Raw genomic sequence first — 14,973 nt, forward strand, 5'->3', positions numbered from 1 at the left:
TAACTAACAGGGACTGGCCGACGAGACCACATTACGCCAGTCCTTTTCCAGCTTCATTGGCTGCCAGTCCAGGTCCGGGCCTGATTCAAAGTGCTGGTATTAACATTTAAAGCCCTAAACGGCTTGGGGCCAGGTTATCTGAAGGAACGCCTCCTCCCGTATGTACCTGCCCGGACCCTAAGGTCATCCTCAGGGGTCCTTCTCCGTGAGCCCCTGCCAAAGGAAGTGAGGCAGGTGGCTACCAGGAGGAGGGCCTTCTCTGCTGTGGCACCCCGGCTGTGGAATGAGCTCCCTAAGGAGGTTTGCTTGGCACCTACATTATATGCTTTTAGACGCCAGGTGAAGACCTTTTTATTCTCTCAGTATTTTAACACTTAATTTTAACAAATTTAAATTTTACTGTTCTAACTCTGTATTTTAATCTTATATCAATTTTGCTACGTGGTTTTATTCTGGTTGTGCTTTTTATACTGTATTTTGTATTTGTGCTTTTAACCTGTTGGTTGTTTTATTATGGTTTTAATTTTTGTGAACCGCCCAGAGAGCTTTGGCTATTGGGCGGTATAAAAATGCAATAAATAAATAAATAAATAAAACTGTGCTCACTTGTACATTGGCTATTAAAAAAAAAGGCTGCAGGAATGGTTACAACACAGAAAGACAAATACACACAAAAGGAGAGAATTCACCATTCACCATTGCGAATTACAGGCCTTTATTAATTTGCATGGAATTTAATTAATTTCAAATGTACTTTTGGTAAACAATAGGCAAGATTATACACTTCAATTCAATGTAGATTCTCTTAGCAAAGAATGAGCATCTTTACTCCCTTTTTTATTTTATTTTTAAAGTTGGGGGTCTGACTTGACTACTTTTATCAGCTGGAACCCGTATAACTTAGAAGTGTACAGTTTTGATTTTCTGACCTGGTTTATCAAATTATATCACAAAATGAATGTAATACATCACATAGACCAAATGACAACCAAGTGAATGGAAACTGAAATATTCCAAATGTACCTTAATAAGAAACAAAGACATTCATGGTTTCACAATGATGTGAATACATTTTAGATAACTGCAATGCAATCGTATCACCTCAGAATAAACTGAAATAAATTAAAGAACCATTTATTAAACTAATTTTGGAATTTGTGGCTTTAAACCCACCCCGCCAAATATACCATTTTGTTTCGTATGTGTCTCCAGTATGAAAACACATGGGGCAGTATGTGGTGCAATTGCTAATAAGAATTACATAGTACCAGCATAAACTAGTCTAGTGCAACACCAATAGTGTTAGCTGCCATGCCAATTTCCCAGGGAAATCGGCGCACCAGCTAACACTATTGGCATTGCACTAGAGAAGTCTCCGCCAGTGCAAACTGATTTACATTAGCGGTTGTGCCCTATTAAATACTTATTGCTCATGTTTTTTAAACTTTGAAAAGTTGCCTGAGAACTGTGGATAAACAGAGCACTGAGCCTGGATATCAAATATCACCACACCCATGTCTATGTTAGCTAGTAAAAAAGCAATGCATGGGTCAAAGCTGTTACCAGTAAGCATTAAAAATTATTCTACAACAGCAATAAAGCAAATTGGCAGGGTAGTGCAGTGCAGAACAGTGCAGCGTAGTTCCAAATATTCATGGTATTTCTCATACAATAAAAAAAGCGTAGCCTTTGGGCCTCGTGCCTCCATGTAATTCAAGGTATAATATAGTCATCTTAAAATAACCTGCTTAGAAGTTATAGTCTTCAGCCAGTAAACTATGCTTTATAAAACACTCTTTTTCAGGGTGATTCAAAGGGGATAATCCTTTAGCCTTTACATCCAGGAAAAAAAGAGAGACCTGGATGATTATATTCATGTTGTGAAAATAGCGTAGGTTCTAAATGGAAGTATTAGTGGACTACAAATAAAACAGTGATATGGGTTTTTTATACATTAATATCAAAGAAGTCAGTGAATAAGTTAAGGAATATTTAATTCAAACAATGGTTGCTTTAATTTACAGCTAACCTAATGTACATATATGCTCTGTTATTTTCAGATATGCCAAGAACCCACCTATTCTCTCTCACAGAGATTTACAAACAAGTATGGCACTTTCTAGAAGGTTGTCATGGGCTGAAGGTTTTATAACAGTGATTTTCATTCTTAAAAACACACATACACACAACCACCATCAGACCAAAATAAAATCATTTAAATGAACTCCTTTCCTGAGTAACTTAGAATTTGGAATGTGCTGAAAAGTCACAATAAATAAGTCAAAAGATTAACAAACTTAAAATGTGCTTCTAAATTGTTTAAAGTAAAGTATAAAATCTATTTCATGACAGATAAATGGTGTGTTGTTAGGAATCTTAAAAGCTTATGTGCCAAATAAATTTATGAAGTACCTTTCTGGGAGTAGAGGCCAAGTTGCTTGTATAAAAAATATACAACATTAAAACCTAGAAAGTAAATCACCTGACAGCTGTTGCTTTTAACATTGCAAAGTATTCATGGCAAAGAATAATATTAAACAGAATGATAAAAATAGATTTAAGCAGCAGTGAAATTGCAGAGAAAGTGAACATGTTAATTGACCCAGGACCCTTGCGACATAGATAAAAAATGGAATCTTAAGAAAAGATACCCAAACTGTGAGTATTAATTTGCTTTCCAAAATAAGACAATTCCACAGTGTGTAAACTAATCATTACTCTTTAAATGCAATTTCATAGAAACCACTTAAAATATACAATGCAGCATCTTGGTTAATTATTATTAACTGTATTTCCTGCTCCCAGTATGCTCCTTTAGAGTAGTGCATTGGAACCACAAAATTAGGATGTAACTAGTGACAAGAGAATTCATCCATGCTGTCGTTGAGCCTTATGTGTGTTCAAATCCTGTAAGAAGCAGTATAATAAAACAACAACAGAGTACAATAGGTTATATTAGCTGATGCCCATTAGGCTTTCATAAGGGAATTCGCCAAAACTGTGTTGACAGATAAAACACCAAAACAAAAAGTAGCACCACTGATAAAATAAAGCAAACCTATTCTATCCTTGTTCCCAAGAGTAGTAATTTAATACCACCCATCATACATGTTGACTGTACTATTCTGGCTAGAACACAGTACAGAGTGTGATAAAGACACGAGTGATTTCTTGATCCTTGGTCTTAAGTTGAAGAGTACCTTCCCTGGCTAGATAGAAGATTTAGATATCTGCCACTTTGAAACAGAAGGAGTTGATGATATCTGAAGGGACTGTAGGAAATCTTTTCTTTATCTTTTAATGAACACATCACAGAATATATCCCCAGTTTTGTTACTTAGTTTTAATCTTCACTTATCTCTAATATTTGAGGCATATTGGTGAGATGCTTCTATATTCAGCCAGAAGATCCTTCAATTAGAACCAATCAATCACATAAAGAGCTCCTACGTTTATAACATTACAGACACGTTCTTTCAACTATAGAACAATCTGTTTCCAGAATACTCTTGCTTTCCTCCTTTAGGTGTCTGTATAATAACAAGCCTAGGAATAACATGCTAAACATTATTGCTGATTTTAACATAAAGAAGATAATTTCCCATACTTTCCCCATAGGCTAACTTAAATACCTTCAAGAAAAAAAAGCCAAATTCCATGAAAACTGTCCTTTCTAGCTTTCATCAATTTCAAATGTCATTGTACTTTGATGCACCCAGATATCTAATTACATCATTAACTTAATTTCCCCATATTGTTACTTGTATTCTTGATAATGCCCTTATTACAGAGAGCTTCGACAATTCCAGTGGTGCAGAGGCAAGAGCACCATTGGTAGGATCGAATGGTGAGCAACCCAGTAGCAGTGTGACCAACCTCTTACCCAAACTTCTGTCATTTCCAGTCATTTGGGGTTTGCTCCTGGAAGTGCTATATCCTGCTGCCACCAGTTGCTCACCACATGTGGTAAGCCACCATTGGATCCTATCAATCATTTCCTATTCAGGTGATGAAATAAACTCCAATAATTTGCTATTAATTCCAAGTGCTCAAATGAGACTGAAAGAGATTTGGCATAAATGCTAGTACAAGGGAACAAGTTTTGTGAAAACTGTGAATGGCTATGATGTGATCTACATCATTCTGCAAGTAGGTATGACATACAGCAATATTTTACAGTGACAATGTTATTTGGATTGAAATAAGAGATGGCACATTTAGAAGTATGTCCTAGCTACTATGATTCTATGGAGCCAAGAAAAACAAACATAAACTTTAAACAAATAAACCTTTCAAAAAAGAAGTCTCACTCTATCAGTTCAACATGAGGAAAATATCTTTTTAAATGCTGCTGTGCATTAACTCATTTCATTAAGGAATTTTCTTAAGAGTTTTTGAAAAACGTGGGAGCATTAGTCAGAAGAAAGCGATGGCTTGCATCACCTTTTATAGATATCTTCCAGCCACTTTTCATCATCTTGCTCCTCATCTTCTGTTACTGGCTCTTCAGTCTCCTGAGGAGAAGGAATGACAAATTGTGGCCTAGGAGAAGAGTTACTCCTTGAAGATCTTAGACCAAACTTGCGCTTTAGTAGATGAAACTGTTCTTTGACATAGTAGTAAAACTCATATTCATATCTCATGCGCTGGTACAGGATCTGTATGGATTCTGGAGAAGGGACGGTCTTTTTCACTGTCACAGTTAGATTGCCGAGTTTCCTATGCTCTGTAAGAGATTTACATAAAGAAGAATTTAGTCAACAAACCAAAAACAACATGCTGAAAAGTGACTATCTTTTTATTCATGAAATTATTGAATTGCCAGCACTTCCTGCCACTCTCCAGTTGCCCTTTCCACAAACACAGGCCCTCAAAACAAACAGCCAGATCGCTAACAGACTACAAAGGCTTCAAAGCTGAAATCATGTCTTCATAATTTCATTATACCACAATTCCATAGTCTAAGGTAACATTTCAAGTGACTACTTGATTGTGAGTATGAGAGGGCACCTGAAGTGTTTTAAGGAATTATAATTAAGGGATCTTGAGTATATGCCCCCAGAATTCCAGTAGTGGAATAGAGGTTAGGCTTGGGGCCCTTGCACCATTTAAAAAAAAACCCTAAATGAGGGTTGAAGACGTGAATTATGTCATGTAGTTTGGCCCTAAAAGAATCTCACAGAAGACAACTGAGAAATGAACTCTACAAGACTCTTTCCCTGAAGTCTCCCTATGGGAAGTTCCATCATATCTTAATAACTAAGGCAAGTTTTGGCTACCCCACCAATATTATTCAATCCACTTCCCAATACTGATATCTACTTCAATCATTAAAAAAAAAATCTCTCCCATCCCTGAAAATGAAATAATATATATAGAAATAATATATTCCTACTGATACAGTGTATTTGTTCTTTGTGAAAGAGCAAATCAATGCCTCCCCACAACTCCCCCTGGGCTGTAGGCAATATTCACTTGCCATTATAGTTCTACCTTGTTACTGACCTCTACCTTCTCATTTTTATATATTACTTTATACTCTCTTTAAACGACTGTTTTAATAAAAATCTGAAGTAACTCACAAATTTGTTCCTTGAAGTTACCCACCCCCATCTCCTCATCTATCAAATGCACATAATGGAAAAATTATGCATGGCTGGCTCCATGCCAGACTAAACACTCTAAAAATGCTGTGTAAACCCAGCTGTTCCACTAGAAGACAGGGGACCCACACTTTATGACCTTCTAGACAGTGAGCCATATGGAGGGCAACAAACTGCACTATTTACTTTTGAGACTTTATTTTGTTTTACAGTGTTTTCTTTGGCTTTAATATTACTTTAGAAAAGTATACTGTAGTACCATGACCAGGAGATGCTTAAAACCAACTGAAGCACAGTTTATATGTTTGAAATCCATGCTGAAAACACCAGGGTGGGAAAAAATAAATAAAGCAAAATGGTGACAAATATTTGTCATGCAAAGCTAAACACAAACCTTCCTTTTATATCTGTTATAGCAGTGGAAAACTAGAGGTAATGCTATACTTTGTCCAAAAAGGAGTTAATTTTAATAAAACAACCACAAACCTTTCTGCAATATGGCCCTTAGAAGTCCTTTGGCACACCATTCTTAAATCAATTATGCCTACGTATTTTCTACAACAACAAACTTATTATTGTGGTTTGTTGTGTCATACAAACACAACACAATGGTTTAAGTGAGGATTGGTAACCACAAACCACCCATGCAGAGAATCCATGGCTTGTTGTTGGTTGTGGCTTGTTTCAACCATTATACTCTTTGTGATGCCAGGTGAAGATCTTTTTATTTTTCCAATATTACAGTTTACAGTTCTTAGTCTTTTAACTTTGCTGTTTTAAATCTCTATAAATCACTACATTGCTGCTCGGTTTTATCCTGGTTGTGCTTTTATACTGTACTTTTATATTGTGTTTTGTTTTATACCTTGAATTATACTTGATGTTTTTAATTTTGTGAACCGGCCAGAGAGCTTTGGCAATTGGGCTGTATAGAAATGCAGTAACTAAAAATAAATAAAGTTAAGTGAAAGAATCTGGTGAAGTCTCAAGGTCACTTCTAGCTGGCAGCATGCAACAAAGTTACCAGTACAACCCAGCTAGTTTAGGAGAAAAGAAGAGGGAAGATCAGTTACATAGTGGCTGCATGAGCCACAGGCCTAGAAAATACACATTTGAAGAAAATATATGCCTTGCTCCGTAGAAAAGTCTGATGTATGAAACAGAAATATGCATCCCAAGTTTACTCAAGCACTGTTGTGGTGGTTGGAGACTCTATGCTAGTGTAGAAATAACAAGACTATTCTGTCCCCCTGATATTTGTCTCCACCCTAGCCCTTGTCGTCCCCCCTCCTGAGTATGCCTCTTTGAGATACAGTACACACTACTTTGTAGATATCTACATCAAAATGAACATAGAGTCTGTGGGATGCACCAAGATCTGCTTGTTCCTGCAGAGTACTTAGGCTACAGAACATGGTATTCAAAGCTCAACAGCACAGACTTGAAGGCGTACAACTTATGCGTATAACCCATAGAGCTGACCTTTTTATCTGACAATCATAAACCTCCCTCTTCATCACAGTTAATGAAACCTGACTGTAATCCATTCCACCCTGTTATATAATGAAACTGGAGAGATCACACAACAGCAGAGGACACTAAAGCTGGAAACTTGGTCTTATGAGTGGGTCCATCAACTTTAAAACTGGCAGAATGATCAGCTTAAACTATTTAATCAGTGGGAAGCAATCATATAGAATTATAGACACGCATATTGAACTAACATTATATTACAATAATAGGAAATTAAATAATACTCAACAAGAAACTTATGTTTTTAGTAAGGTTCAAGTTTATTTAAATTTGAATTTAAGGAAGTGCTACTTTTTCATGTGAGTTGCAGCTAGAATTTTCTATGCTCAGAACAACTCCTGAAATTAATGAACAGTATGTAAAAATCAGGGACCTAGCTATTCTGAGAAAACCTATTTGGGCTATTTGAACCAACACTGGGTTGCAAACTAAAATGAATTTTGAGGACAAATGGAAATGTTCTGTAATGAAAGCTAAGTCAGATAATTGGCAATCCTTTTCTATTATTGTGAATAATATATTGTATTATTATTATTATTATTATTATTATTATTATTATTATTATTATTATTATTTATTACATTTTTATACCGCCCAATAGCTGAAGCTCTTTGGGCAGTTCACAAAAATTAAAACCATAATAAAACAACCAACAGGTTAAAAACACAAATACAAAATACAGTATAAAAAGCACAACCAGGATAAAATTACGCAGCAAAATTGATATAAGATTAAAATACAGAGTTAGAACAGTAAAATTTAAATTTAAGTTAAAATTAAGTGTTAAAATACTGAGAGAATAAAAAGGTCTTCAGCTGGCAACGAAAAGAGTACAGTGTAGGTGCCAGGCGGACCTCTCTGGGGAGCTCATTCCACAGCAGGGGTGCCACAGCGGAGAAAGCCCTCCTCCTAGTAGCCATCTGCCTCACTTCCTTTGGCAGGGGCTCATGGAGAAGGGCCCCTGTAGATGATCTTAAGGTCCGGGCAGGTACATATGGGAGGAGGCGGGTCTATGACCCCCCTGGAAAAAGTGAAACAGAAGTTGAGGGGGGCAGGATTGCAGTCTGAGATTGATAAACAAATGGTCAAAGAACACCTAATTTCCTTGAATGAGTTCAAATCTCCAGGGCCCAATGAACTGCATCCTAGAGTAATGAAGGAGCTAGCGGAAGAACTCTCAGAACCTTTGTCTATTATCTTTGCAAAATCTTGGGAGACGGGTGACGTGCCGGACGAATGGAGGATGGCTAACATTGTCCCTATCTTCAAAAAGGGCAAAAAGGAGGACCCTGGGAACTACAGACCAGTCAGTCTGACATCCATCCCTGGGAAAATTCTGGAGCAGATTATAAAGAAGTCAATCTGTAAACACCTTGAAATCAATGCGGTGATTACTAGAAGCCAACATGGATTTGTCAGGAACAAATCCTGTCAGACTAATTTGATCTCATTTTTTGATCGGGTAACCTCCCTTGTGGACTGTGGGAATGCTGTGGACGTCATATATCTTGACTTCAGCAAAGCTTTTGACAAAGTGCCCCATGATATTCTGATTAACAAACTAGCTAAAAGTGGGCTAGATGGAACAACTATTAGGTGGATTCACAGTTGGCTACAGAATCGGACTCAAAGAGTACTTATCAATGGAACCTTCTCAAACTGGGGAGAGGCAACAAGTGGGGTACCGCAGGGCTCAGTCCTGGGCCCAGTGCTCTTCAACATTTTTATTAATGATTTGGACAAGGAGGTGCAGGGAACACTTATCAAATTTGCAGATGACACAAAATTGGGTGGGATAGCTAATACCTTGGAAGACAGAAACAAACTTCAAAGTGACCTTGATAGGCTGGAGTGCTGGGCTGAAAACAACAGAATGAAATTTAATAGGGATAAATGCCAAATTCTACATCTAGGAAATAGAAACCAAAGGCACAGTTACAAGATGGGGGATACTTGGCTCAGCAATACTACAAACGAGAAGGATCTTGGAATTGTTGTAGATCACAAGCGGAATATGAGCCAACAGTGTGATATGGCTGCAAGAAAGGCAAATGCTATTTTGGGCTGCATTAATAGAAGTACAGCTTCCAAATCACGTGAGGTACTGGTTCCTCTCTATTCGGCCCTGGTTAGGCCTCATCTAGAGTACTGCGTCCAGTTCTGGGCTCCTCAATTCAAGAAGGATGCAAACAAGCTGGAATGTGTTCAGAGGAGGGCAACCAGGATGATCAGGGGTCTGGAAACAAAGCCCTACGAAGAGAGACTGAAAGAACTGGGCATGTTTAGCCTGGAGAAGAGAAGATTGAGGGGAGACATGATAGCACTCTTCAAATACTTAAAAGGTTGTCACACAGAGGAGGGCCAGGATCTCTTCTCGATCCTCTCAGAGTGCAGGACACGGAATAATGGGCTCAAGTTAAAGGAAGCCAGATTCCAGCTGAACATCAGGAAAAACTTCCTGACTGTTAGAGCAGTACGACAATGGAATCAGTTGCCTGGTGAGGTTGTGGGCTCTCCCACGTTAGAGGCCTTCAAGAGGCAGCTGGACAACCATCTGTCAGGGATGCTTTAGGGTGGATTCCTGCATTGAGCAGAGGGTTGGACTCGATGGCCTTGTAGGCCCCTTCCAACTCTGCTATTCTATGATTCTATGATCTTACTGTGCGGACAACAGTACAATCTGTGATTGTTCCTGCATTTATTTATATTCTGTTTTCTGTATTAATTCATGCAAAGCAGATTGCAAACTAAAAATGAACTATCAATACAATAGAAACTCCAATGTAAAATGATTGAATTTGTAGAAAACAGAGTCCTGACAAGTCACTATTAGCATTTCTTCACGCTTGAAGAAGTTTTCACAAAAACACTGTCAGCAAGGGTTAATTTTCAACTCAGAAATTATGAATGTCCAAACCTCTTTACAAAGGGCCTGCAAACTTCTAAGTCACTGGGGCAGGGTGTTCCTCTAGCCCATTCTTTGATTCGGCATTCTGATACCACGGTTCTTTGATTTAGCATTCTAATATCATGGCAATTTAGGGTAACTACAACGGGCACTCACTTAATAATACTTTGATTAAGGGATCACTGATCCAATTTCTCCTCCCACTCAAGTTTGAACTTTTGACAGCATTTAATATATAAGTCAGCAGAGGTTGGTCAAAGGCTGGGGACATCTGGCATTAAAAAAAAGAGAAGAGGAGGTGGGGAAGAATATCAGAAGAAATTAAACACTGTCTCTTTAAAACACACCACTTTTGACATGGAGCCTGATTGCTCTGGCCAACAGCCAGAAAGTTAGAATCAAGGCTTTTCTCAACCCAACCCTAAGGGAAAAGAATGCTCACTGTTAAAATCGAAGGCTTGCTTCAGAAAAGTGAAACAAGTAAACAAAATGGAAAGGGAGGGAAGTGAGACCCCAAAGCTTAAAAATTCCCTAGTGAAACTAATGCAACTTTTTCCCAGGCTTCCTATGTCTCTTGGAAACAGAATTCTTGGCTCTGCTTATCTCCTGGACTAGGATGAACAGGAAGATGTTTTTTATATATGTTATTAACAGAGTTCTCAGTCTTTACATCTCCAACCCTCTCTCTTCCCTCTAGTTGGAGACTTCCCTAACAGAAAAGAAAATTAGGTTTTACATAGAATATGTAAAATAGTCAGTAGGCTTAGCATATGGAGTGCTCTCATTTCTGGCTATTACGAGGCAGAATTGTTTGAAAACACACACTCACACACCCCTACCTTCTAGAGCTCACCTTGTTATTCCGAGTTCCCCCCACAGTTGTACATTCATTAGTCATAGCAGGGGTGGGCAACAAATGGCTCGTAGGCCACATGTGCAAGGTCTGGAGGGGGGGGAATGGGAGAATTGTGCTTTTGGTACTATGGAGTTATTAAAAGGGTAAAAAGCTACATTTTTAGCTTTTTAGTGCTCCTTAGCATTATGCAGTGGTTTGTTGAATTTCAGTGGCAAACCAATTTTTAAAAATGTTTTTTGAGTCACCCAATGGACTTTGCAGCACCCCATGGAATGCAGCCTGAGTGTATGTGAGGGGTTCTCAGAACCAAAAATGGTCCCCAGACTCCTGCAAATGTCCAATCCAGATTTATAGGCTACATCATTGTAAGTCTTCACATTCCCGTCACATTGGGAGTCTTCACATTGAGGCAAGCTGCCATCAGGAATGTAGGGTGTGGGGCTCCAGATACATAAAAATTATATGTTTTAAACATTATGGAGCAAGGATCCCTCACAAGCAGGTCATTTTTGACCTACAAGGTGTACAAGTGTAAATAGTAATCTAGGGAGAAAGCAGCCGTGTGTGTGTGAGTGTGCATCTGTCCATGTGTTTTGCAACAGAAGAACAGCAAGCTAGAAAAGGGTTTAAGTTCCTCTGCTCCTCCACTCAAAATGCTGTCCTCCCAAAGCTGTAGACAGACAGGCTGCTAGCTAGCTATCAGAACTTCTTTACATGTATTTTTGCATAATTGTCGTTTTCTCCTAAGATCCAAGGAATGAAGAATTATTATTGTGGGAGGAAATTGATCCTACATGGTAGAACCGAACTAGATTCCACTGGGCCTCCAACTCCTTACAAAATACTATCCTGTAGAATATATATTCCCATGCTAAACCCTTATAACTAAAGAGGAAAGGACATTACCACCCTCTTGCACGTAGAACTTCCTTATCTAGGTCAAGTGCACCTCTTTCTTTAGAATTATATTATATAGATAGATTTTCTTTTGCAAAGAAAATCCATATGTATCATGATGGCAAAGTTCTTCCATATGGTGAGTATACAATAATGATGTTTTAACAGAACTTTCGGTGCCTTCCCAACCAAGTTAACAACTACCAAGTTACTTCTGACTGCCATACTGCGTTTGCAATTGTCTTCAAGTCCTTAAGTATTACTGACTTATACAAAACTATCAATATGCATGGTACTTTTCAGCGCAACAAACAAGATGATTGGTTTCTCTTCTGAGATGCTCATGATCTAAAATTTGATACAGGGAGAAAAACAGAGAAAGTGGAGGATGAAGAAGATACTGAAAAAAGAGGAAGAAAATGCATTCAGCTGTGCATAGGCTTGATTTCAATAGGGGTAAAGTTGAGGGAAGTTAAGCCAAGACTTCATGGAAAAGCTTAGTTTATAGGGATTTGAGTGTGGGGAGAGTTCCATGTATAAGAGGCAGCTGGGGAGGAATGGTGGCATTATTTAATGAAGCAGGAGATCTTAGGATAGTGGAGTATAGAGGACCTGGAGTAATTAAGGATGGGGCAGGGATATACTAGGATATAACAAATTAGAAGAAAGCAAGGTCATTCAAGGAAAAGATGAGAAATTTGTGCAGGATCTGGAGACTGACAGAAAATCAGTGTAGAGAATTAAGGAGTGATTCGATGGTAAGAGAAATGAATTATTCAAGCAAATTCTGAGAGGTCATGGGGATGACATCCAAAGGCCAGAGGAAGTTGCAATAGTCAAATTGGAACTGACCTTTTACCAAGGGTGTGGAGAGGAAGGGCTTTTGTGGGTGGGTGGCTGGGTGGCTAGGGGTTGGTTCTTTGAATAGTGATAAGTGATAGACTAGATGACAAAGTGAATGTGGGAAGAAACGACATGGAACAATCAGGATAAAAGCCAAGATTTTATGCCCGTTTAACAGTTTGAACCCTAAGGAGGTTCGCTTGGCACCTACATTATATGCTTTTAGACGCCAGGTGAAGACCTTTTTATTCTCCCAACATTTTAACAATCTACAAATTTTAAATAACATGGTTTTAAATTTGTAATTTTGCATTGCTGCTGTTTTTATCTGGTTGAGCTTTTATATTGTATTTTATATTATGGTTTTATACTGTTGTTTTATACTTTGAATGGTTTTAATTTTTGTGAACCGCCCAGAGAGCTCCGGCTATTGGGCGATATAGAAATGTAATAAATAAATAAATAAATGGTGATGTTGTCGATGGATAGGAAACACAGCTGTAGAGAAATTTTGGAGCAAAATAGAGGAAATTAAGTGTACCTCCATATTGAAAAATTGCCATACATAATGCTCAAAAGTGTGCCTAAAAGCTAGTTTTGGGAGGATATTTTATATTTTCCAAAGAACAAATAATAAAAAGGGCAGAAGAAAGGGAAATTATCTGAATGTACAACTGTCTTTCTGATTAATACAGGTAATTTACATTGCCTAGAGCTGCACCCAAGCCTTAAAAAAATATTCACAGAGCCTAAAGCCCTGAAAATTGGTTTATAGAGCCTAGAGCTGCATCCCAGCCATAAAAATCAATCTCCTATACTCTTCTCACCCATCCTCCCTTACAGCAGTGTTTGTGCACTACTGAAAATAGAAGAAGAGATTCCACTCTCATCTGGCTGTCACATAATAGGAAACATGTTTTCCTATTTCCAAATAAAAGCACTCTGGACGTCAGCCATAACATTTCTCAGATGAAACTCCTTGACCTGGCTGTCATATGTCTGCAATGTTGCTGACCCAGTCAAACTAGGTAAGACAGAAGATTAGTAGAATTAACAGAGGCATCAAGCCAAACCTGGAAGATGAAAAAAAGAAGAGCTACACTTCTTGATACAAGGCATCAGGTAATGTGAGTTATTGCAAGGTGAGGGGCACCAACAGCTTATATTCATTCCACGAATACATAAGGGCAGCTGATTATGATTCAAGTGGGATATACATAAAATATTGCTCCAAGAGTGGATTTCCAAGCAGCTGATTAATTTATCTCAGGAGAAAATTGATTTAGACTTTATTGCCACCTACTGGACATTAAGATAAACAAGTAACTCAAATAACTTATGTGATGCAGCCTCTTTCTTTTCCTTCAATTCCCTCCTCAAAACTTACAGGACCCTGGAAAAAAGATGCCCTCAATTTTAAATTAAGATCCCAATTAAGGTTAGATGAAGGGGAAAACAGAATCAACATTAGTTCTGGTGTGTATGTATGCATCTATGTATTATTTTCAAAATGTTTGTGAAATTATTTTTTCTCCTTTTTAATGAGGACTGAATCTTTAAGAGCTTTTTCAGACTGTGTGAAATCACATTTCCGTACCATATATATTCAGGACAATGATCCCAAGCACACCAGCAAATCTACAACAGAATGGCTGAAAAAGAAAGAATCAAGGTGTTGCAATGGCCCAGTCAAAGTCCAGACCTCGACTGAAATGTTGTGGTGGGACCTTAAGAGAGCTGTGCATAAACAAATGCCCTCAAACCTCAATGAACTGAAGCAACGTTGTAAAGAAGAGTGGGCCAAAATTCCTCCACAACGATGTGAGAGACTGATAAAGTCATACAGAAAACGATTACTTCAAGTTATTGCTGCTAAAGGTGGTTCTACAAGCTATTGAATCATAAGGTGTACTTGCTTTTTCACACATGGCTTCTCCATTTTGGCTTTATTTCTGTTAAATAAATCATAACACGGTGTAATATGTCATGTGTTGTTGTTCATCTGAGGTTGTATTTACCTAATTTTTAGACCTGCTAAGGAATAGATGATTGTTATTATGTCCTGATATGTAAAATCATAAAATTCCAAGAGGGTGTACTTTCTTTTTCACACGACTGTAACTCGCTGACTCTCTGCCAGTCAAGCAAGCAAGTGGTATCAATTATGAGAAATAGGATAAGCAACTATAGCAGCTGGTAACAATGGCAGTGAGAAGGTAGACTCACTGAAGGAGGAGGGCACTGAGAGTGTATTGTCCAAGGGCCCCCCAAAACCTGGAGCTGGCACTGGTTATTTCCCATGCTAAAAACTAGAAATGCTTCACTTCTACAAT

The 14,973-nt window shown here is 38.1% G+C and overlaps 1 protein-coding gene across 1 annotated transcript in view; it reads right to left on the minus strand.

Moving 5' to 3' along the window:
- Positions 1-691: 691 nt before the first annotated feature.
- The window catches only part of UST (uronyl 2-sulfotransferase), a 114,667-nt gene continuing 100,385 nt past the window's right edge, over positions 692-14,973 (minus strand). The window contains exon 8 of the mRNA XM_063124554.1: positions 692-4,726. Within this exon, the coding sequence (XP_062980624.1) occupies positions 4,440-4,726 (287 nt within the window). The 3' untranslated portion in view covers positions 692-4,439. The remainder of the gene's footprint in view (positions 4,727-14,973) is intronic.

The sequence above is a fragment of the Elgaria multicarinata genome, chromosome 4, assembly GCF_023053635.1.
Source record: "Elgaria multicarinata webbii isolate HBS135686 ecotype San Diego chromosome 4, rElgMul1.1.pri, whole genome shotgun sequence".
Lineage (NCBI taxonomy): Eukaryota > Metazoa > Chordata > Lepidosauria > Squamata > Anguidae > Elgaria > Elgaria multicarinata.